At 43.7% G+C, this 24,323-nt stretch overlaps 7 protein-coding genes across 7 annotated transcripts; 5 read left to right on the forward strand and 2 right to left on the reverse strand.

The window, feature by feature from the left end:
- Positions 1–500: 500 nt before the first annotated feature.
- Positions 501–3,459, forward strand: O0I10_012471 (uncharacterized protein; the record flags this gene model as incomplete). Its single annotated transcript, XM_058492372.1, has 3 exons — positions 501–790; positions 851–983; positions 1,051–3,459. The coding sequence occupies 3 exons, from the start codon at positions 501–503 to the stop codon at positions 3,457–3,459; spliced, it is 2,832 nt and encodes a 943-aa protein (XP_058336865.1).
- A 773-nt stretch (positions 3,460–4,232) lies between these two features.
- O0I10_012472 (uncharacterized protein) lies at positions 4,233–4,604 on the reverse strand (the record flags this gene model as incomplete). Its single annotated transcript, XM_058492373.1, has 1 exon — positions 4,233–4,604. The coding sequence occupies one exon, from the start codon at positions 4,602–4,604 to the stop codon at positions 4,233–4,235; it is 372 nt and encodes a 123-aa protein (XP_058336866.1).
- Positions 4,605–7,152: 2,548 nt separating this feature from the next.
- O0I10_012473 (uncharacterized protein) lies at positions 7,153–8,769 on the forward strand (the record flags this gene model as incomplete). Its single annotated transcript, XM_058492374.1, has 3 exons — positions 7,153–8,043; positions 8,103–8,661; positions 8,717–8,769. 3 exons carry the CDS (start codon positions 7,153–7,155, stop codon positions 8,767–8,769), a joined length of 1,503 nt encoding a protein of 500 aa, XP_058336867.1.
- A 367-nt stretch (positions 8,770–9,136) lies between these two features.
- O0I10_012474 (uncharacterized protein) lies at positions 9,137–11,384 on the reverse strand (the record flags this gene model as incomplete). The annotated part of the gene is made up of 2 exons (XM_058492375.1): positions 9,137–11,016; positions 11,075–11,384. 2 exons carry the CDS (start codon positions 11,382–11,384, stop codon positions 9,137–9,139), a joined length of 2,190 nt encoding a protein of 729 aa, XP_058336868.1.
- Positions 11,385–12,734: 1,350 nt separating this feature from the next.
- On the forward strand, positions 12,735–15,456 carry O0I10_012475 (uncharacterized protein; the record flags this gene model as incomplete). Its single annotated transcript, XM_058492376.1, has 8 exons — positions 12,735–12,820; positions 12,887–12,980; positions 13,043–13,147; positions 13,206–13,271; positions 13,339–13,660; positions 13,729–14,623; positions 14,688–14,923; positions 14,987–15,456. The coding sequence occupies 8 exons, from the start codon at positions 12,735–12,737 to the stop codon at positions 15,454–15,456; spliced, it is 2,274 nt and encodes a 757-aa protein (XP_058336869.1).
- Positions 15,457–16,685: 1,229 nt separating this feature from the next.
- O0I10_012476 (uncharacterized protein) lies at positions 16,686–19,517 on the forward strand (the record flags this gene model as incomplete). The annotated part of the gene is made up of 6 exons (XM_058492377.1): positions 16,686–17,147; positions 17,206–17,253; positions 17,315–18,158; positions 18,225–18,713; positions 18,768–19,423; positions 19,482–19,517. The coding sequence occupies 6 exons, from the start codon at positions 16,686–16,688 to the stop codon at positions 19,515–19,517; spliced, it is 2,535 nt and encodes an 844-aa protein (XP_058336870.1).
- Positions 19,518–20,039: 522 nt separating this feature from the next.
- On the forward strand, positions 20,040–22,286 carry O0I10_012477 (uncharacterized protein; the record flags this gene model as incomplete). The annotated part of the gene is made up of 5 exons (XM_058492378.1): positions 20,040–20,100; positions 20,157–20,234; positions 20,292–20,984; positions 21,054–21,715; positions 21,774–22,286. 5 exons carry the CDS (start codon positions 20,040–20,042, stop codon positions 22,284–22,286), a joined length of 2,007 nt encoding a protein of 668 aa, XP_058336871.1.
- Between the last annotated feature and the right edge of the window lie 2,037 nt (positions 22,287–24,323).

Raw genomic sequence — 24,323 nt, forward strand, 5'->3', positions numbered from 1 at the left:
AAAGGGCTCAGGTTGCACAGGATACTGTGATCACGCGGTAAAAGGCTATATTCAAAAGAGAGGATTGTGTATGGTGTTGTGGGATGAATTACATGCCTGTCATACGTGAAAAAGTCAAGGGACATGACATATGACCAATATCAGCTTATTTACCCCATAGACACATGCATTGAGCTCACACACACATACAACAGCAGATCACAACTTGCTGCTGTGCATGTTCATAACAGTGGGGAGCTGGGGTTGGCGGGCCCCACAAAAGGCAAGGTGCCACCTTTGCTCCGCTGCCCTGAAATCTAACATGCAGCACCCACTCACACCTCCAACCCCACAAAAAAATAGAGAAAGGGGATAGGAGAGAAAATGCATATCACTTGTTTTTCCTTTTGTTTCGCTTGTTTTTCTTCCTTTTTCCTTTACGCCTGTAAGCGTGTAGAGGAGAAAAGTAGTATCGATTCATCTGTATATTCTTTCTCCTCATTTCCTTTCCTCTCAGCTAAATGACTCTATTATCCACACCCACCGAACTCACAACGTATCCAACGTCGATTCATGATTCGCCCACCTTACTACCCGAAAACCTAGCAAGTTTTGTGACAGCAGCCTCACTTGCAGCACGCCTCTCGTTAAGATGTTCATCCGTCTTTGCTGAAGCCCTATTTGAAGCTGCAAAGTACGGCACGGTGCTGTCGCTTGGGCTATCGAGACATGCATTGACGAATGCTTTAGCCACTGCTAAGCGTATCCACACCCTCACATACGATAAATCACCGAGCGAAGTAGAAGAAAGGTACCATCTCATCTCTACTTTTACACATAACAACAGCCGTTCTTACACATACGAGTATAGTGGATTTTTGCGTGTCCTCGAAAAGTATACCAGCCTCGGCATTTATATTGTTCATAATACATTTACCTTGGCAGAGCTTTTTGCCTTATCAGGGTTGCAGCTGACATCCCAAACCGTTAAGTCGGGTCTCAAGGTGAGTGAGAGTTTTATTGTGTGAGAGATTATGTGTTTCAACTTTTGTTAACGTTTATACATGTTAGACGGCTGAGGAATCTGTTCGCATCATTGATGGGATTTTTGGATCGAATGAAACGTCAAGGGCGATTGCATCGATTATCACTTTGGTGCATCGTGAGCTTACGCAGGATCCAGAATTTGAGCTGCTTGCAAAAAGTGGCAAAGTAGCGATATTAGCAGGGCTGACAAAAGCCATGACCGCCTTTGCTGTTCTGCAGTATGTCACACACAAGCGGATGATGAAACAAGTCAAGGTTACCGCATTGTGGGATGGTCTCGTGCCCGATGATGAGGACGACAAGGACGATAAATCAGCGTCTCAGCAGCCCCTGATACCTTTTCGTGAACCATCTCCTGATGTGATTTACGAGCTTGAAAAGGTGTTGGTGCATGGGATGGATGATGACAATGACCAGCAACAAATAACAACAAGAGGCAGCAATAATGAACCATATGGGATGTATGAAGTTACCACAACCACGCGATATACCACTACGACAACCACTCGTATACAACCAATCGATCGAAATCAACATGAACAACATCGACCGAAAGCCAAGTATGTCATTGTGCAGGCCGAAGAGGAGCGACAAGATACGTTCATGGCCACTGTTGATGGATTTCAGCCGACAGCTTCCTCATCTCAACAACCTTCATCACAGCAACTTGTTGTTGCACCATCATTGTCGAATTCCGTTTCGGCGGATACTCAGCTTGCTAATGAAGAACGTGGTATCAAAGTGATGCTATCATCCATATCACAAAAGTTGACATCACAGCAAATTCAAAGGCATGAGCGATATGGCGAACCCTTCTCACCCGATATTGAGGACACCAGATCCAAACGTCGACCTACTTGTTGGAATAAGCGTACAGTATCCGACTTGTATGAACGACATAGCAGAGCCAATGGTATGACCAGCTTTGTAAGACAACGACGATCATCCACCAGCAGCGTCGTATTCCCATCCATTACCCCACTTGACAACAATGATCCATCTTCGATTCCACGCCGACGTATTTATCGATCGCATTCCATATCCAATACCATCTCGACTATTACAACGACTTTGCATCCTACTACTTCTACTTCTACTACTACTACAACAGCAACTACTAGTAACCCATCAGCATCATCATCATCATCATCATCACCACCACCACCTCCACCACCCAACAACTCTGTGATCCATTACCCTTCTTCTGATACCCTTCCACCACCATCAGCAGCTCTTGATGCATCCACCTTTTCACGATCCCACTTGATTGCCAATATTGGACGATTCATGCGATATGCGAGTGCAGCGTATGGCGAGTCGTTTATGCGGATCCTTGGCATCGGCAATATACCCAGCGTACTCCCATCCTCAGCACATCATCCACCAAACCATCATGTTTTTGCTCATCATACAGGCGTTGCTATCGAAGACATCTTGCTGTCAAGCTATACTGATCGATCACCGTTACTTACAATGCATCACCCATCGATCCATGAACTCGTTCACTACGTTACCGTGGACCATGCAGCACGCGCTATCGTTCTCACTTGCCGTGGCACATTGGGATTGAGTGATGTGTTGACTGATTTGACCTGTGCCTATGCCGATGTGACCATTGCTGGCCAAGAAGATGAGGAATTCAAGGCTCATGGCGGTATGTGGGATGCAGCTCAAATGCTCGCCAAACAAAAAGGACGTGTGTTCCAAGCAATCCAGGAAGGACTTGCCATGTATCCATCGTATGGTCTTGTGTTGTGTGGTCATTCATTGGGTGGTGGCGTGGCGAGTCTCGTTGGTGTATTATGGAGCGAAAAGAAGAAGGAAAATGGCCAATTTGTGCTCTCGAATGCTTCTGGTTTACCAGCTGGAAGACCCATTCATTGTTACGTATTTGGACCGCCAAGCGTCATGTCACTCGATTTAAGCAAGTATTGCAGTGGTCTTGTCACTAGCGTTGTTCATGGCTATGACATCGTTAGCTGCCTCAGTCTTGGTTTGCTCAAGGATTTCAAAAACGTGGCCGTCAGCCTTCACACGGAGAGCCATGTTGCTGATGAGATCTTGTCACGTATTGTCAGCAGGTACTGCAAGAATGGTGAAGCTTCCAAGCAACAAGAAGACAAGGACAAGGATGACGACGATTGGTTCTGGGCATTGATCAAAACAATGCGAGCTGACATGCGAGCTGACAAGTTGTATCCACCCTCCACCGTGTATCACATTGAACTCATATCCCAATTGGCACCTGCCCCTTCCTCACAAAAAATGCATCGTGTACGTCTCACTCGCTGCGACGACCTTGAAGCTCGATTCTCCGAAATTGTCTTTTCTCGTTCCATGTTCATAGACCACGCACCTCCTATGTATGAAAAAGCCATCCGTCAACTCTGTAGAGGATTCTCTGGGAAGGATAAGGCTTATGAAAACTTGTAAAAAGAATGAATATTATTACTATTGTATACATCGTCTACATACATGCATGATGTCCTTGTTATAAAACAATGAGTGAAAGGAATGTGGGAAGGTCGTCGACGTCGTGTGATGAGGTATGTGCTCACCTGCCATGCACTGGTTACACAGCTTCATTGAGCTGTAACACAATGATGCAGTATGGAAGAAATGGGGGGAGGGGGGAGGAGGGAAGCGGAATACATAGCATGAGACAAAACACCTGATGTCAAGCATGATGATGTTGGCCCCACCATCATGATACCAATAACAAGTTACTACTTGCCATTATGACACAATTGTTAATGAGATGTTTTGTTCGGCTCAATGTACGAGCTATGATACGACGAGCGCTAATAGGCAATTACTACTACCCGCATTGTTTATTCTCTCACATAGCAACCTGTTGTTGTTGCTATGCTGTTGCCTTGACAACAGGCGACAGACAATGTGACAGCAATAACAGGGTCGTCATGTTAGGATATTTGAAGATTCCATATACCCGATGCACGCCAGCAATGAGCCTATTAGAGCGGAGGGGCAACTGCAGGTAAATATTAGGCACAACAACATCATCATGTATGTATACACACATGGGCATGTTCAAAGGAGAGAGGAAAAAAGCAAATGCATATGCATGGGTATATACACAACAATCACCCAAAGCCAAGGAATTTATATTACACATGGAAATTGAATCATGATGATGATAATGGTATCTACTACAACAAGAACGCTGCTTGCTGTTATGTTTGTTGTTACTCAAAAGGATTGGTCTTGCCATCTTGTGGTCGTTTTTCTCGTCGATTAGCACGGCGGTTGTTCATGTATTGTCGAAATTGTTGAAGCATGCTGTTAATCTGCTGTCGGGTACTTGTGCAATAATTGTAATGTTTGGCACTTTTTGGTATGTCGCAAGCAGTGGATGATGAAGGCGGTATCCTTGAATGCTTGTGTTGCACAGAATGGTATCCCGGAATCTGTGGTAGTAGTGATGGTGGTGGTGATGATGAGAGTAGTAGTTGATCTCGTTCACTGTATGGTGGTGGTGGTGGTGGCGCATGGTCATTGTAAAAGCCGACCATCTCATTTTGGTGCTCCATAAACTTTGAGACTCTTTGTGAAGTCATCCTCAAAAATTCAGGTAGGAAGATGATATGGGTATGAAATTGGGTGTGTGAGAAGGGCCTTGGTTTGTTGCAAACCCCGTTGCTTTTATACTATCTCATTCATATGCTTTGATGTGCCTCTCCCTAATTGGTTAAAGCTTCTTTTTTTCTCTCTTTATTGCTACAAAAGGTCACAGGGGAGGTCAAGACAAAGAGAGAAGGTGGGGGGTTGTGTGTATATCAATGTGCGTGTATCGGCATGGATGATGATGATGGATGTCCTGTATGAGAGACAACAACATTGCGTCTCGTTGTTACGGGATGCCATGTTTTGACGTTCACCGGATTTGTCTTTACCCACCCCTTCCCCCTTCATCGTTATTGCACCGCTTTAACTTTGTAGAGGGATCGGCACTATCCGTGCCAAGAGAAACGTGCGGGTTTTTTGTGTCATTACACTTGATAGTGATGCGTAGTGATGCTCATGACGTTTGCATGGATAGGGTTGTCCCGCATAAAAGACCCGATGCCCTATCATATCTCGCTGTGTTGTCATGAGCACATATGGGAATCATCGGCATTGGCCCTTGATGGGATTATATATTGAGCCGTCACCCGAATTGTAAGCCGATTAAATAGATGTATTTTTATGATGTTGATCTCTTCCACCTTTGATGTAAAGTTGCCAGAACAGCTGACGCAATGGGCACATCATGCAACAACAGGAGCTATGCATATTGTAATGATCCCTGATACAAGCGTGTTTCAATTACTTATCCTTGGATTGCATACTGTATTATTAGTGTGTCTCCAAAAAGCAGATGATGATATGAAAGGGGTCTTGCTTGTGGCAACCTTTATCAGCGATGGATACACAAAAGGGGACACCCTGTGGCGTATTGTTTTGGTACGTGCCTCAATGCCAAGATACACAATACAGGTCTTGGCTGTGTTGATGGTTGCCTAGGTATGACATAGCATGAACGTTTCTAAGGTTACGGGTCGATCGGGATTTTGGCACAGAGGCTGGAGATAAACATCCATGTCTCAATCGGGGACCACATGCATTGGTTTGTCTGTATTTGTAATGGTATTCGGTATCACAGCGGCAATGTATATTGAGAACAAGCTCTTGAATGCTGTCATCGTGGTGGTAATGATTATGCGAATAGCCCCAACACCGATTCACGTCCGTTGCTTTTCACCCCCCGATTGCAATTGATACAACGGCTCCCGCGGCTTCCTTTTTGATGAACAGGTACCAGGTTCAGGTGCATAACATTTCTCCGTTACCCTCCTTGATTGTTTGTGACATATCACAAATGTCGCTATCCCAATCCATGAACATAAGAATACAACGTGGATGGAATTTTGTGCATGGGACTAGATGTGGGTTCCCTTCATTGCATTTTGTGCTCAGCATTCGACTCGTTGCTATGCACCCATCATTATTTTGATCTGGGAGCTCGTTCAGCCAATGCCATTATCTTACTAATTCAGGATACTTGCCAACAATGATTCAAAAGAAAACATCTTTATGGGATGGATGACGTGTTTTTGTCACCAAACATGTAGTATTATTGTTGCTGCAGCTGGTACATGCGATCACGGGATGCACTTGGAACGTATTTATGGGTATACCTTCATGCATGTTGGTGATGCATACATAGCGTGTAGCTTTAATGCCATGTGGCCTGCGGGATTTTTAGGTCCTCCAGCATCCCGTGGCTATGACTGCTGTGTATGTAGATGTGGTGCCTGATTATCGGTTGAAAGTGTTCCTTCATCCCGCCATCCCATCTTTTCTTCCCCATTTTTTCCACGCCAGTGATTTATGCAATGTACGGTAGCCCATTTAGAAGAAGATGGTCTACTCGCCATAGTATCATGTGTTCATGCTTATACCAGTGATGAATGTTGAATATCCAAAACGGCTACAACTACTATGCACATCGTTTTTAAGGGATGGCTGGTTGAAAGCATTATTGCTGATCATTGAGCTGAGATCTCAAAATAGAGGAAGAAATTCTTGTATTCAACAGGTGAAATTAACTCATCATTCTATAAACTGCTCCATTCTACTCTACATGGCATCCAATGTTGTATACGATAGCACATCATTGATGCGTTAATGCAAAGGAGATGTTCAAGTCTGGATAAACAATTGCCGGATTCCCACACATGCAAGGACGGCGATTATTCCACGGAGGAAAAGCGCTTGTGTAGGGAAAGGAAACGATAGCCACTTGCTGCTTATAGTCAAGATGATCGCTTCATACAATGTGCAACCGCCGCATTTTCTTGGATCTGGAATAATGTGTGGGAATTTGTTGAATTGCTTCCATCATACTTCTTGACCGTGCTCTCGGAAGCGGGTAAAATGACCAATCACAGAACACGTTCTCGATAAGACGTTTGCTGAGTACAAGCAACAAGAGCTAAACCTTAAACAATCAGGACACGGGTAAGGCTGCGGAACTTGTATGAAAGGAGGGGTTGGGTAACATTTTCATCTTTCTTTTTCTTTGCGTTTCAAAAGATCAAGCACCCTTTGGACGTGTGCAAAGCCATGTCATCCGAGGAAACGAATACTGAAAACCTCCTTCAAGATCCATCAGCACCGATGATGATGATTGATACCAATGAGCAAGGATTTGACAGCGTGATGATAAGCGAGCAGCCATGTCCCACTACTACTCCTGTGCGAAAGAAACCTGGTCGTAAGCCTAATCCAACATCACCAGCTATTCGCAAAGCGCAAAATCGTGCAGCCCAAAGAGCGTTTCGTGAGCGTAAAGAACGATATCTTCGGGATTTGGAAGCATCCGTCAAACAAATGCGTGAAGACCGAGATCGGCTGCAAGCTGAAAACGAGCAATTCAAGAGTGACCTTGACATTTTGAATTCCGAGAATTGGTATCTCAAGGGGATTGTATTGACGCTGCAGCTTGTATGTTTTCGACATCATTTGGTACTTCCTCAACATAGTCCATACATGAGCAAAGAAGCGTTGACATTACTCAGCAAATCGATTCCTGAACCTGTGAATGCATACATCCATGCCAATGCCAATAATAAGCCGCCATTGACAGTGACAAAAGAAGGCAATGCACAAGGGAAGATGACAACGAATCATCATCGTAAGAGAAAGCAACGACAACAATACGTGACGACCACATCGATATGCATAACCAAGGATGGCGTGCAATCAGTGCCACATGCGGGGAGTGATTTTTCATTTCCCATGGACGAAACAGAGATTGATCTTTCATCCACCCAGTTGTCTGCATCACCAACACCTCCTTCAGCAGCAGCTCCTCATCCTCCTTCTTCCGATCTCCCCGATTGTGTCGCTACCAATGTCGCCGCCATTCAAACATTACGCCTTCGTTTACGACTCCAATCAGCTTGTGCGCAAATGGATTCAACCCCTTTCACTATTCAACCCACCACTTTGCAGGTACAGCCTTTTGATAGCACTATCTTATATAACACACAATGACTGATCCCATTCTATAGTTGACTATTCCACATGATCCTCGTATTGATCTCGTTCCCACACCACATATGCGTGATCGTATGATCTTGTTTCGAGGCTTGTTCGATCTTGATGAATGTTTTCGATGCATTATTGCTGACTCAACATTCCATGGCGGAGACCCTGCTGATCCATCCAACTGGCAGTTGCCATGCGAATTCTTTCAAAAGTTTTGGTTCCTGACAACGGATTACACGCTGCATCGCATCACCAACAAATGGCGTAAGATTCAAGGCTTACAACTACTCCCATCTCCATCATCACCTTCAACTTTATCAAAGAGTCAGCATGAACAAAGCAGCTATGCATCGTCGCGTTTTTCGGATGACACCATCACATTTACCAATCAACAACAACAACATGCACCATCCAATGATGATGATAATGCCTTGTTCAGTGCATCACCTATCCAGCTCACAGCTGGCAATATACCCGCTCATCGTTCTCCGGCACATCAAAACAGCACAGCGTATACCATGGATTTGTCTCTTGATAACTGGGACTCGATGTTTTCTCCAACACTCCAAAATCAATACAATGGTAAGGGGATTTTCACATGATTGCATAGCTTATGTTTGTTGACAAAGCATACTAGATATCATGTTGAGTGATCGCACTGTTGGTGCAGCAGCAACAGAGTCAGTTTAATATTGTGGATTTCGATATCGGTTATCAACAGTAAACTTGATTATCATGTGATGAGATCAACCCTGTTTTGTCAGACTTGAGCACCCCAACGTTGATATGGATCATCAATTTCATGGCATGTGCATTGCCCCCATCCGAGCTGGACTCTCAAATACCTTGCATAATTACTTGTCATTCGTATATTATACCTACCCTTCTTCATGTAAATAAAACCTTTCCTTTCTTATTGCTATCAATCGGCTGGCTGGTAATGTTCTACAACTAAGATCAGGCCATTGGAAACACTCTTTGTATGATGTCAAGAATTATATTACAAAAAAGTTCTTAAAATAGGATCTAGTTACTAATGTATGTGGGGTATCTATCATCACCGGCTGCAAAAAGCAACCTTGTATGCCTTAAGATAGTCATGCACAGGTCCTTTTCCATTACCCCTGCTCCATCCCAAGTTAAATGCATCATGGATCATCCGTAAGAGCAGCTCTTCTCGTGTAGCTTTGCTTTTGGTAAACCGATGATAATCATTGATGGCGTCATGAATGGCTGCTTGAAGTGATGGTACATCAAATGGCTCAAAGAGATAAGCGTTGTATTGTTGCTTTGGGCTTTCAGCCATCAGCTCTCCATTGTTGCCATCCGGAACAGCTCGTACAGGTTGTCTTGCGTGTGAGGGTCGATCAACAAGGAATTCCTTAAGTCCACCAGCTCCTGTAGAAATGACAGGTGCACCAAAGAGCAAACCTTCTGCAGCCACGAGACCAAAGCTCTCAGTAAGACTTGGCACAAATACAAAATCACTGGCAGCACGGCATAGTACAAGCCATTGGTGCTGTTCTTCTTCGGTCGACATGACGGTAACATGATTTGGATAACGTTGCTCAAGGTCTTCCACCCAACGCAAAGGATAATTGTTAGGTTGCCCAATGATCAGTAATTTGGCGTCGCGTTCGGTAAATAGGCGTGCTGCATCATCAAACATTTCAAATCCCTTGTTGTATTGGAATCGACCCACGTATAGAATCACTGGCCTTGTCAAGTCCCGCTCTGAAAGGATACCTTGATCCACAAGATACCTCTTGGCATGATATTTGGCATTGGATACATAGTCATTTGGATCGGGGGATAGTTGCCATGTCATGGTTTGATTATCATGTTGCCGGTATAGTAATGCTTGGGCATATTGCGGATAAGATGCTCCATGGTCGACAAGCTGATCATTCGTAAATGGATCCAATGCACCATAATCAACTCCATTCGTGATGCCAAAGAATCGTCCTTGCTGCGCTTTGCGTAAAATGTTCTCCATAACGAGCTCCTTGAGATAAAAGTCATCTCGTCCTTCCACCATATCAATCGTCATTTGATGGCTCACGTACGTCACCACATCAGCATAATCAATTCCAAGACTCGACATAAACATACGTCCTCCTCGTGTATATTGTATCAAGCGTTGATCGGGCGTATCAAGGAACTTTTCCACGTTCTTCGCGCGAATGGTGTATTGTAGTTCATCGAGATAATCGTGCAAGGTGTACATGATAGCAGGTCGAGTGGGGGTGTCATTGTTATCCCAAAGGTGTTTCATTGTATATGCGTTGGTAGCACCATGAAGATGTACTACGTCGACAGCCGAACTCGTTGACTTTGCTTGAAATGAAATAAATTCAGCTACAGCCTTGTTGAAGTATTGATCCTTCCACTCTTGTGGTAAACCATCAGGCGTTGAATAGATCTCCACTGTATTATCAGCTCGAAATGCCAAGTCAAAAGGACGGATGTTGCCCGGACCAATAAGATACACCGGAAACGCTTCCGTAGGTTGTACAAAGGGTGATGGTATCGAGGATGTGTCGCTTGTGCTGCTGTTGCTGGTAACCATTCTTAAGCTGGATGCATTTTCAGATAGTGTCGGTGAAAGACCATGCGTCATCCTCCATACTGTAAATTCCACAGGTACTTGATTGCTTCCTTGATTCACGTTGATCACGAGATCCGCCACCTTTTCGGTGTCATATTCATTGTCAAGAAAAGAATAAAATGGCATGACAATCGATACATCCACCTCGCCCGTTCTTTTGAGTGCTGTTGCCATGGCAGTAACCACCATCCCCATTCCTCCCATCGATGCTGCTCCAAACTCTTTGGTCACGTGATAAACCGATAACCGCTTGCCATCCACATCCTTTGTAATGACTTGAGATGCATTGTCGAGTCCCACGTATCGAAGAGCTGGATATTCTCGAATATCTATAGAGAAAAAGCACGTGAATATATAGATAGATTGGATATAGGATAAGAGCCTTACCAATGCGAATGGATCCCAACTTGTTATAGATAACTGTGCCAACGACAAACGTTCCCACTAACTGCACAAAGCAAAGTATTGCAAACGCTGCCAAGAGGACATGCCACCATCGTCGTCGTCGATCATGTTTTGAATACTGCTTGTCATCTTGAAAAAGCGGCGATCGATGAGACGAAGCGATCCGAGATTGGCTTGCCGAAAACGATCCCGATGAAGTGCTACTGCCAATGGCACGACGCGTGCTGTAACCGCTACGTCCGATAGTGAAGCTGCTGCCATCGGCAAAATCCTCGGGTGGTGCGACCACCATTGTATGTGTGAGTGAGTGTGAGTGCGTGTATAAAGAGAACGCGGGGATTTGCTAGAAGAAGTACCGGAAAGAAAGAAGCTATAGCATATTTACCTACACGCTACAAATAGTATTGACCATTGGACAAACATCACATAAAGCCACCTATTCACAATAACTTGAAATGTTGGTCCCAGAGTCACTTCCTGTTTCAAGTCATGCACGCTTTGATCTATTGTTGTCGGTATCCATGCCGATGAAGCATGTTACAGCACCACGCTCGTATCACGGACATGCTAGCACATGTAGTTCAATGTTGTTATCATTACGCTAGATCCATCCTACTATCATTATCATTATTGTCATTGTGACATTACATGCTCTTATAATGGGACATGCCTTGATTCATTTTCAAAGTCTGTATCATCAGCAGTGATACGGTTGTTAGAAAAGTGTACTACTTGGTGTCGTGCAGATAGCAAGAGCCTGTTTACACTGTAGGGCTCCCCCTTAGGTTTATAGTAGCTATATAATAATAGTTTTGGAATCCGAAATCCAGAAGAGGAATGCCCCAACCAATGGCATGTTGGCTTAACGACCACTCTAGGAATTCAAAGCATCAACAAGGGTATGTCTCTCCGCAGCGTGAGCGACGATAAAAACGCTGTATTTCGGACAATGTCATTGTTACTCGATCATCCCTCTCCAGTGGCTTGGTGTCTTGGCGTTATTGGTAAGAAATGGGTTAACATTGTATACGTTTTTATTATGTATCAACGTCAAATAGGAGCTGGTGAAAGATCCAACAGCAAGTAAGGTGGTGAATAACCCGATCATAGAATGAAAAGTCAGGGTAATGAATGTGCATTGTCAAGACAAAGGGACGATACTTGACTCCTTTTACGCATTCTTGTTGTATCAATTATTATCTCATATACCTATATAGTACATGCCCATGTTTGATGATGATGATGATGGTTGATTCAAGTTGTTGATGACGACATGGTGTTTGATAAAGTAGCAACAACGCCATCTCGATCACGCAGCGGCGTAGTTCCGTGTATATAGAAAACTTATAATAGATAAAGGCGATTATAGAAAGAGGATATCACATTTATAGTCATCCGCATCTACAAAAGATTAAGGTGGGGTTACACCATGGTCGAGCGATCTTGTTTTTGAGAGATTCAATCATGCCTGCAAAATTCAGCTTCAAATCCCGAGGTGTGGGAGGACCTTCATGGTTACGGGATTTCGTGAGAGGTGACTCTACTTTAAGGAACCTGCCTTTTCCCTCTCCTCCTCACTACTTTTTCTTTCTTTGTTGCATTATCTTGCCTATCCACCAATATTCCTATCGCATACGCCGCCATGTCCAAGGTTATGGACGACATTGAGCGCACTCCTGACTACGTTCAATTCATCAACAATCTCAAGGAGTTCCATGCCAGCAAAGGGTAAATGGCCCTGTTCCTTTTATTGCCATTGAGCACACTCTCTCTAACAGATTCTGCTGTCACTAGCACTACTCTTCAAGCTGAACCTATTCTTGGTGGCAAGAAGCTCGATCTCTATAAGATTTTCCAAGCTGTGATCGACGCAGGTGGATTCGATCAGGTAAAGCCAAACGGGAAGGTGTACCTCATTGGGATCTTGTTTCCTGATTCGCTTGTAACTAGGTTACCAAGAGCCGTTGCTGGAAACATGTGGGAGATGCATTCAACTTTCCAAGTACATGCACGAATAGCGCGTATATTCTAAAAGGAGTCTATATCCGAAATTTGGTAAGATGAACAAAGCGTCATAGGGAAACAGTGGGAAACTGACTAACCCATTGCATAGTTGGGTTGGGAAGAAGAGATGGTTTGGGGCAAACATTGGGATCCACCAGAGGAACTTCGTGGTCCGGTAAGTGTGAGAGTATTATAAAAGTGTGATGTGATTATTGTATAGTAATCATCTTGTATATTGGTAGAATGCCCATAAAGCATCGACCCTTGCCGGCAAGTCATTCAAGAAAAAGCCCGCGGCTGGTACACGTTCCAAAAGCACAACAACGACAACAACAACAAAGGCACCGCATTATACTCCTATCCGGCCTGATCCGAATCCCCGTGAAACGTTCTCCATGGTGAGCGTTGGTCAATCGTTACCCACGTTACGTTCGAGCTTTTCATTCGAGGAGCTTGCTATCAGAAACGAACCCAGCCAGTGCACTATTGCCGAGACGCATCACCAAAGTCATCCATCCACACACATACACATTATGGAGGAAGATCGTATGGAATGTCTCAGAGGTAGGACGGTCCAAAGAGAGCGTGTCATTGGTGTTTTACACGATCTGATGATCTTTTTTCCCTTTTAGCAAACAAGCTGGATAGCAATATCAAGCAACGTGTATTGTTAGCGATACAATCTTCCAACCCGATGGATGTGGATTGGGCCCTCAACTGTATTGTCACCATTTCATTCGAATGCCCAGAGCAACTACAGCTTGACAACACGCCGCTTTTACTTGACTTGCTATTGAAACGAGGCGATCCATTTCTTTTGGGCCAGCAGGACCGGCCTTCCATCATCAAAATCTTACACATCTTGCGCAATTTTTCCTTCCTTGAAGTCAACGCACGCATCCTTGCTTCTGATACCAGGTTACGTTCAATGATACAAAGAAGTCTGGCACTTGGTGCGTCCAACGACATTGACCTTGGACGACATTGTATCGACGTACTCGAGAATATTGCTTCCTTTATTGAACTCTCCGGACCCTTTGACGAGCTCATCCCATGTCTTGCCAACCTGCTCAATTCTCAAGAACGCCCGCTCTTGATAGGCGCGTTACATGTGTTGACGAGTTTAGCCATGGTGGAGAGCAACCAAGTCTATCTACTATCAGGAGCCATGACTACAGTTGCACGTGCCACCCAATTACTCGTGATCAATGATGAAGAATTGGTTGGCTATGTCATTGAGTATCTCTATCAATACAGTCGAATATCGGCCGACTTCAAACGACAATTGATGACCATCCATTCTGGCGCTGATATTGGTATCCTCGTATCATTGTTGAGTGTCAAAAGCAAGTTCTTTATACCCAAGGTTATTCGTGATCGTGAAGATGGTTCGTCCCAGTCAAGTGCATCTCCTCGAAGTGCGTCAGGATCTCCTTTGGGTGTTGCTGAACCACATGGTGTGGTGCCTTGTATGCCGAATCTTAGCGCTTATCAAGAACTTGATGAGCCATATCGTTGTCTTGGCTGGTATGTAACACACACACAGCGATGTTTTCATTAACTCATTTATTCTTTTTCATATATATATAAGGTTGAAGGACAAGTTTGAAGTATCGGCACAAAGTAGCGTGTTGTCTTTGGATGACATGTATCTCTTGTATGAAATGAGATTTGGCCAGGAAGGAGCATTGAAGATGAAGGACTTTTACACAGTATTGAAGATTGCATTTCCCGAGGCTTCGGCGGCAGACAATTCTCAAAGCGGAATGATCCTCGAAGGAACCCTGGTACGAGGTATCCAAATCAAAATGACGATTCTTCAAGATGGTTAGTATTTTATGGGATGGCAATGATGATTATGTATGCTGATATGGTTTTTTGGGGCTGTAGGTGCTGAGCTCATGTGTCAATGGACGAATTGTTCACAATCGTTTGAGGATGAGTTACACCTTCAGAGGCACGTTATACAAGAGCATGTCGGTGCACATGAAGCTGATATCAATGGATTCGAGTGTATGTGGACCAATTGTGCCAATACCATGCACGAGTTTAAGGACAAGGATGAAATGGCTATGCATCTTGGAACACACTTTGACGATGGACAACAAATCGCCGTACCTGCTTCGAATACCATGAGCAATGGTAATGATGGTGCTACCATGATTGATTATTCTGAACCACAAGGCATTGCATTCGTGGCGGCCCACTTGCTTCGACAACTCTCCAAAGATCCACAGAGCCATCATTACTTCATGCCATACGAAACAGAGCTTTTGGCTATCGCAAGGAGGCAACCCAAAATGGCTCCCCATATTCAATCCATGTTCTCCCATTTCTCTATTGCATCATCCTCTTCATGACTTGATTTATGCCTTTGATATTTCTTTATCTATGTTGTTTCATTGTATACTTCTTTTTACCATTACATATGTCTTTTTTTCCCATGCATATATGCTGATGATTCAATGCACCACCTATGGTATCTTTTGCGCGGTATATGTAGAAAATAGGAGAAGGCTATCGTTTTTTAAGCATGCACCATGGTGCTGGGGCCTGTGGCAGGTCTAGAAGTGTAACATCGTAATATATGATTTCAAGTTCAGTCCTCGGTTGTGTGCAACCACTCTTTTTTTTGCTTCATGAGCTCTGGGTTAAGGAGAATCTCGGTCCATTTCAAAATCACATGCATGTTAGAGACAATGTTTACGTCTTTGTTAATGTACTACACCTTCTCGTAATTCGATGGTCGAGTATCAGTACTTCCATGGGTGGTAGAATTGATCCTGAATTCCTGACAATTTGACAGCCGCAGACAATGTGCTACGATAATTACTTGATCGAAACACAAGGAGCATCATCACAAATAACACGTTTTACACAAAATAGAGAAAGAAAAAGCCAAGATTTAGGAATGATAGCATAGCATAGTAGATAGGACTATAAAGAGAAGCTCAAAGGCTCGAATGCATAGCTACTTGATGGGAGACCGCCCATGCTGGATCAAATTATCTGCTCTAATAAATTAAATTTGATCAGGCGCAATAATCAAATAGTTTGATTGTTATAAGGAAGTGTTTCATCCACCTGTGTAATGGGACGATAAGCTGTGCAATGGGCGATGCAAGTTCACCATCATCTTAAAGTAAAGACACGTGTCATGACAAGATGTTGAGCAACGACCCACAATCCATCATCATTTTCTTGTACAATGAACAAAGTCTACTTTCGAAAGACAATCTGCATAAACAAAAGATCTTCCAAATGAATGAATGGTTTTGAATTTGCATGCATAAACACATTGAATATAGCATGTCATTCTTGCATTGGGGGATAAGATCCAGCTGATGTACGGATGCTTTGTGATACATGGCCTTTTCATCCCGAGCCGACATGTACTCTACACAGTATCATGGGCACACAGATGGTAATAAAGCTGCACTAGCTCGTTTTCTCTTTTTAACACGCTTACTTCCCTTTTAAGCTTTACTGTTTTTGCTCGTTCTCTCTCTCTTTCTCTCTTTTTTTCTCTCTTTCTCTCTTTTATTCAACGTTGTGTATTTCATAACTATATTCTATCGACGGCGTCAATATGCCCAGGAACCTTGTCATAAACACCCAGGTCGACCGCAACAATCCTCGTGTCTCCGATTGGCAGCCATCTCCCACAGTGAGCACAGCTTTACAATCAGAACGCAATGCTTCAGGTCATCTCTTTAAACAGCAAAACAACAGCATGTTGATTGAGGAAGTCGAGGAGGAAGAGGAAGAAGATTCGGACGATATCATTGAGGAGGAGGAAGAGGACGACGATGAAGACGACCTTGATGAAGCCGATGACTCGGAATACACTTCTTCGCCTAGTATTCCAGACGAGAATATCAACTTTGATATGGTTTACGCGTTGCATACGTTTGTGGCTACGGTGGAAGGGCAGGCTACGGTGTACAAAGGCGATGCATTGACGCTGTTGGATGATTCTAATTCGTATTGGTGGCTCGTCAGTGTCATCAAGACGTCCGAAGTGGGTTACATTCCAGCAGAGAACATCGAGGTAGAGATAAAAAGGGAAATGGTAAAGGAATTGAATGGGATATTGACAACAAGAGTAGACGCCATTTGAACGTTTGGCACGTCTCAACAAGCATCGGAACACGGATGTAAGTTTCATGATAATGATATTGATGGTATATATATTAACATGCATGATGCATGATGCAGCTGACATCCTTGGATCAAGCAACACATTATATTCAAAAGGAGGAGAAAAAGAAGGCGACCAAGAAGCGTAGAGTGACCATGTGCAAAGATCTCAGTGTGCAAGCACAAATCATTTTGATTGGTGATGATGAGGAGCAAGAGGTTGGTGAAGCGTACGAAGAATGGCAAGAGGATATGCAGGATGATTGTTCAGAAGCCAGTGATATTGAAGAGAGCGACAATGAAACCGATCAACCCCAAGAAATCATTGAATCATCTTCTCCTGTTAAACAATCACCAACACCCTCACCTGTTTCGCAACCACAACAGCCTGAGAAACCCATACAACCACAACCATCCCAATCATTACAACCATCACCACAGCAACAACAACAACAGCAACCTATTGTTCAACCACAACCATCCGTTAGTTACAATGGCACGCCATCTTCTCCACGCATAGATGACAAACGATCCAGCACATTTTGGAATATATTCTCGCGTGGCAAAAAGGAACCAACAAAGTCAATTCAACCCACTTCTTCTAATGAGGATGCGGATGGTCGATCAATCTCCTCTGTCAGCTCTTCTATTCTTATGGATGATAAGACACCTCGGGCTGCAAATGGTCAAGCTCAACTCAAGGTGTTGCGTGTGTTTGCTGGAAACATCAATGTTGGTGCAATGTATCATTCGATGCTTGTGGATGATAATACCAGTGCCGAGCAATTGCTTATCCAAGCTATGGAGCGCTTTCATATCGCCCAAATCGAGAACAAGACTGCTGGACGTACCTCGCGTGCAATCACTCCAACGAATGGTAGCGGGGTCGAGTATTATCTGACAGTGAAATCCATGAATGGAGGTACGTACTATATAAACCCACTTGATGCAAAGCTCAAGGCTAATTTAATACCCATTTGCTTGATAGATGAAATCATTATGGCACCACAAGACAAGCCATTGGCGATTTTCCAAACGCTCACTACTCATTTGACTACACCAATGCCATCATTGACGCATGTCAAACAACTTTCACAGCATGATACACGACCTACATCACAACAGCAACAACAACAGCAGCAGCAACAGCAATCATCACGTCATGGCAAAGACCCAGCTGTCGGATTTTATTTGCATAAACGAATCAGGCGGATCAATGAGAGAGAGGGCCAAGTTTATATCAAAGTTTCCCATTATACGAATACCACCAACACCAAAGACAACAATCTATCATCCACCTTCTCCAAAAACTTGCGGAAAAAGAAAAAGGATACACCACATGAACGAATCGACAAACTGATTGCAGTCTCTGCAAGCGCCTCTATTGCCGAATTGACAACAATTGCACTTGACAAATTTCACATGAATCATCACAACGAGCATGATCGGTATAGAATGACCGTATCCACGCAACCAGGTAATGCGTTTCCTATGCAACAGAAATCAACGTATACTCACCCACGATAATTAGATAAGCTGCTTAATCCATCCAATCGCTTGATCGAGATCCTACACGACGATACACCGAGAGAGGCTGGAGAAAAAGTATTCATTTTACGAAAGACGGGCACACAACCTACATCACGCTCTGCTGCATCACTCCCACCACGATCAAGTACCAGCAAAGTGTCACCAGAAAAGATCTCTCGAATGAAACGTCCACCGTTATCGATTCCTCAGCTTGATACCAAGACAAAAGACATTGTACGGCGCGTTGATACAGTATTAAAGACATGCTCAAAGGATAAGAAATTGGGGATCACCAACACCAGTGGTATAGCCGTATCAAGGAATTTGGATGCAGGCGTTGATGTGATTCTTTTACACGGCACACTACGAACACGGCCTCTTCCAAAGAATCAAATCGAATATGCATTGATGACCAACAACAGCATTGTGGTAGCGAGAAAAGTGATTCATCAGCCATCCAAGCAGTTGTTCAGCGCCAATTTGAAAAATGTGACCGAGCAGGATCTCGACATTCTTGTACGATATGCAACAGCTCATTTGGACGTGCATGATCAAAAATCGGGTCGTAAACCAGTTTCCTCTGTGAATGGATCTCTTTCTTTGGATATATTGGATTCATCGGCGGATCAGGTATCGAGCCTTGGTGACTTGGAAAAGGTAAAGAGGATAGAGGGATGTGTTATTGGGTATAGCTAACGGTGATCATTGTGTATAGGAGTTTCAACGAATCATTGCGTCTCACACCTTTTAGTACACCACATAACAGCAATCATCATTCATAATCAGACATTTGTAAAAAGAAACACATTGATGTATTATTTATACCTTTTTCAAGACATTGGGTCATCGACCTGCTATATATTTATACTTCTTACAATAAACATCCAAGAGATCCATACACATAAGGTACATCCCTCAGGTACATGATATAGATGCTAAGTCCGCACAATGTTCCCCGACAAGCAATCACCATGGATACGGAGATGTTTGGCGTAAAGGAGAAATGCTTAGATATGAGAGTGAGGGATGTTTAAAAGAACAAAGAAAGGAAAAAGCATTACTGATCCTACTACGGGGATGATGATAGAAAAAGGAGCAAGAATCCATGGTGGGGACTGGTTCCTGTAATATAAGCAGATTTCTCACGATGACAATTTATGTAAGCGACTATCCATGGTTGTCAAGCAAGCTCAGCTATATATATTATCCCGCCCTATCCTTGATTGACGCTAGCACTTTCCACACACACACACTCACAACACACGCAACCCATATGGCTGACGAAGTACCGAAAGCATTTATAGTTCCCAACTCCCAAAAGCCGGGTCAAAGTGGTAAGGATCATATGAAATTTCCTGTGTAATCCTATCAACTCTAATTTGCATGAAAGCTGTCTATCGAGGCAACCAAGAGCTTATTCCTTCTTTCTCGCCCAAAGTCAAGAATCTTTATGACATCTTTCGTGCAGGTAAATGAAAATGGTCTTTGTTGTTGATACACCTATAATGACGTCTTCTCTTGTTAGGATACGACAAGTCGTCTGATCAGCCATGTCTTGGTCATCGCCCGATTGTGAATGGCGCACTTGCTGATTACTATGAATGGGAGACATACTCGCAAGTCGATAAACGCATCCAGAACTTTGGCAGTGGTCTACAATCTTTTGTTCGTGAAGAACTGGGAATCAAGCAACCTGGTCCTATTCCTCTTGGCGTGTGGTCTGTAAATCGACCCGAGTGGCATATTGCGGATTGGGCATGTTCGATCTCTGGCTTCTTTGTGGTTGCACTTTACGATACCTTGGGCCCTGATGTTGTCGAGTACATTATCGACCATGCTGAAATTGAGATCGTGTTGTGTACCAAAAATCACGTGTTGGATTTGCTCAAGCAACGTTCCAAATTGCCCAATCTCAAGGGTGTTATTTCGATTGACCCCTTGGATGCCCCTGAAGATGAAGCCTTGCGTGCCTGGTCAGCTGAAAAGAACCTGGTCCTTGTCAACTATGCACAAATCGAATTACGTGGGCAAGAAAAGCCAATGGCACCAACACCAGCTTCCCCTAATGATCTTGCTTGTATCATGTACACGAGCGGCACCACAGGCAAACCCAAAGGTGTCATGTTGACACATGCCAACTTTGTCGCTGCCGTCACCGGTATCCTCACTAGAACCACAAGTGATAACACTGACACTGGTATCTCGTATCTTCCTTTGGGTAAGTGATGATGCATCTATTCTTGTATTTGATTGTTTTTGAAATAGCATTTTAATATACGTTTATTAGCACACATTTATGGAAGATTGATTGATTGTTCATGCATGGCAGTGGGTGCACGTATTGGATTTTTCAGTGGTTCTATTGACACGCTCTTGGAGGATATGCAAATTCTCAAGCCAACCATCTTCAGTGCTGTACCACGCCTGTTGAACAGGATCTATGGCAAGATTATGCAAGCTACAGTACAAGCACCAGGCTTCAAGGGTGTACTTTTCAGTAAGGCTGTGGAGATGAAAATGGAGCATCTTTTGCAAGAAGGTGTATTCGAGCATCCTGTACTTGATCGGCTCTTATTCAACAAGGTGCGCCAGGTCCTTGGAGGCAATGTGCGCTTTATCACCAGTGGATCAGCACCCCTTGGAAAAGATGTTTTGCAATTTTTACGTGTGGTGTTATGCTGTGACATTCGAGAAGGATTTGGTGCAACCGAAACTTGCAGTTCGGCAAGTGTGCAAGTGAAGGGAGATAAACGGGCAGGCAACATTGGTATCCCTATGGATTGTAACGAGTTCAAGCTGGTGGATGTTCCTGAAATGGATTACAAGGCGACTGACAAGCCTTATCCCCGAGGTGAACTATGTGTGCGTGGATACAATATCAGCCAAGGCTATTATAAAGATGAAGCCAAAACCAAGGAGGCATTTGATGAGGATGGTTTTTATCACACGGTATGTATTTCATTGTTGTTGATAGCTTCATCATTATGCTGACATGTTACATATGCAGGGCGATATTGCAATGGTTGATGAAACAGGTTCTTTCGTCATTGTCGATCGCAAAAAGAATATCTTCAAGCTTGCACAAGGAGAATACGTGGCACCCGAAAAGATTGAAAACATTTACTCCAAGGATACGTTGGTGGCTCAAATCTTTGTCCATGGTGACTCGCTACAAAACTCGCTTGTGGGCATTATAGTACCTGATCCAGATGAGCTTGCTCAACTTGTCAAGGTGGTACTTCCCGATTTGGCTGGCGTGAGCTATCAGGAATTATGTCGCAATCCACGCGTGAACGAAGCTGTTTTAAAGCGTATGACGGGTGTGGGCAAGGCAGCAGAACTTCGTGGATTTGAATTTGTCAAAGCCATCTATCTCGAGTCTCAACCATTTACTATGGAGAGCAACTTGCTAACACCTACTTTGAAATTGAAACGTGCCGAAGCTAGAAAATTCTACGATGCACAAATCAGTGAGCTATACCAGCATCTCACCAACGCAACACCCGTCGCACGATTGTAGAATTTTCTTTGCATCATCATCCGCAAGTAGTAGACATCATCTCACGCCGTAAATAAATGACAATCTTACAATATCTAAATCACAAAAAGGGAACGTGTGTTACGACGTTCTTGATAAGATCTAATCACAAAGGAAAGAAGGGAGGTGAGTTACGCTATCGAATACAGCCTTTCTTTGTTCAAGACACAATGAATCGATCAGACTCTTTATCTTCCTCCCTTTTCCTTTTAGCACAATCAAATGGATGTAACCTGCATCTTGCCATACCATCAATTCTTCTATAATACCATGCAATACGTGCCCACACACAAAAGGTCCAACTTAGGCAGAAGAAGATCTCTCACATCATAGAAACTGAGAAGTGGTTGTCGTCGTGTTCGCTAAAGTAAACCTTTAATCCGATATCATTCATAAGAGGTGTATTGAGAGGTACAGCGAATTGCTCGAATGGGAGGAGATACAATGGACTTGATAAGTATCTATCCTTTGGGCGTGGATTGTGCATAGGTGAATGGATGGATGTGAGGAGCGTATAATAGTATGCATGGCGTGTCAAAACATAGCGTTGGGCGATGGTGGTTGTACATGGTTGCCAGGTTGCACGAAGGATACTGATAATAGCTGCATGTAGAGTACGATACTTGGACGCACCAATCGTTCAAGATGATAGCATCTAGCATAATGATCAAGTTGACAATGAAAACATAAGAACAAATGCTCTTTTCCCACGAGTGGTATGTATCCAAATCCTTCCATCACATCTTCCCATATGCATACCATATCCATATCCATATCAAGTTGAGTGTATTAAAAAAATTGCTACACGTAAATGGAGCTGCATGTGTATACTAGTGAGCTGCTTCTGTTCATGTAAAAAAGGCTGCAAAGCTGGTTGCTGCAAGTAACTTGAGATAAGGGAGTGGAAGACCTTGTTAAAAGCAACGGCTGCCGCGTTCGGTGAAGAGTGTGCAAGAGCGTGTGTCGTAGTAGAGTGACAAGGTCGCTGCAATTAACTCAAGACAATGGAGTAAAGGCATCGCTAATAGCAACTGCTGGAATGAATGCTGTTACGTTTGATTGTGGTCGACGAGTGTGCAAGAGCGTGTGTTGTAGTAGAGTGACAAAAAGGCTGTGTACACGCCATGCACTTGCCATTCAGTCAAAGACAAGCGGATCAAGATAGTTGTAGGATTGGCATGATGGGTTGAAGAAGGTCAATCGTTCGCAGGTGGTAGTTGTATACTTTAATGGACCAACAGTTGAGAATGGGAGGAAGAGCAAGATGCGGGAGGAGGAAGAGGTGGAAATTAAATAGGCGGGACACCTCTTGTATAAATGCATGAACACTGTACATCAAACCTTGAATTGAGATTCCCCCCCTCTCGAACCTGAAGTTTTCACACAAGGTGCTCTGGGACATGCTTATCAACATTATTCATTTAAAAACCACAGGCTTCATTGTGAAGATTTAAAATGCGGGGCGGCCCTAATGTAGGAGGGGCGATGAACTGCGGGAGCGTAAGAGTGGACGGCCCACCGCCCCGAAGTTGCCTGCTTCCAACTTGAAAATTGGTCAGAAGGGTGCTCCGAGCATGTTGATCAACTTCTTTCTAATAAAAACCTCACGCCTCATTTGAAAATTTGGAATGGGAGCGCCCAAAAGTCTGAAAGACGGAGACATTCGCAGGGTCTGCGATTCATTAATTTTCATGTTTGCTCTTCCAGCGTAGCTCAGTCAAATCGGCTCGGATCAAGAAACTTGGATGATGGAAATGCTCGGCTGGAGCAGGAGAATCGTTCACATGCAGTGGATTTTGGGCAACAATGGTGAATGGGAGGAATGGGCTATTAGCTCGCTATATATGGACTATTGTGGATAGCCATAAAGTATAATCCATCAATCCTTCCAGTCATGCAAAGTAGCTGTGCTACACGAACACGACCCTCTGCATCTTTTGCTCTGCCAGGGTCCACCTACTTGACAATGAACAAAGACCACTCTTCTTATAGCATCACGCTTACAAACATAAAGGTGCC

Source organism: Lichtheimia ornata (genome assembly GCF_029851405.1).
Source record: "Lichtheimia ornata isolate CBS 291.66 chromosome Unknown scaffold00129, whole genome shotgun sequence".
NCBI lineage: Eukaryota > Fungi > Mucoromycota > Mucoromycetes > Mucorales > Lichtheimiaceae > Lichtheimia > Lichtheimia ornata.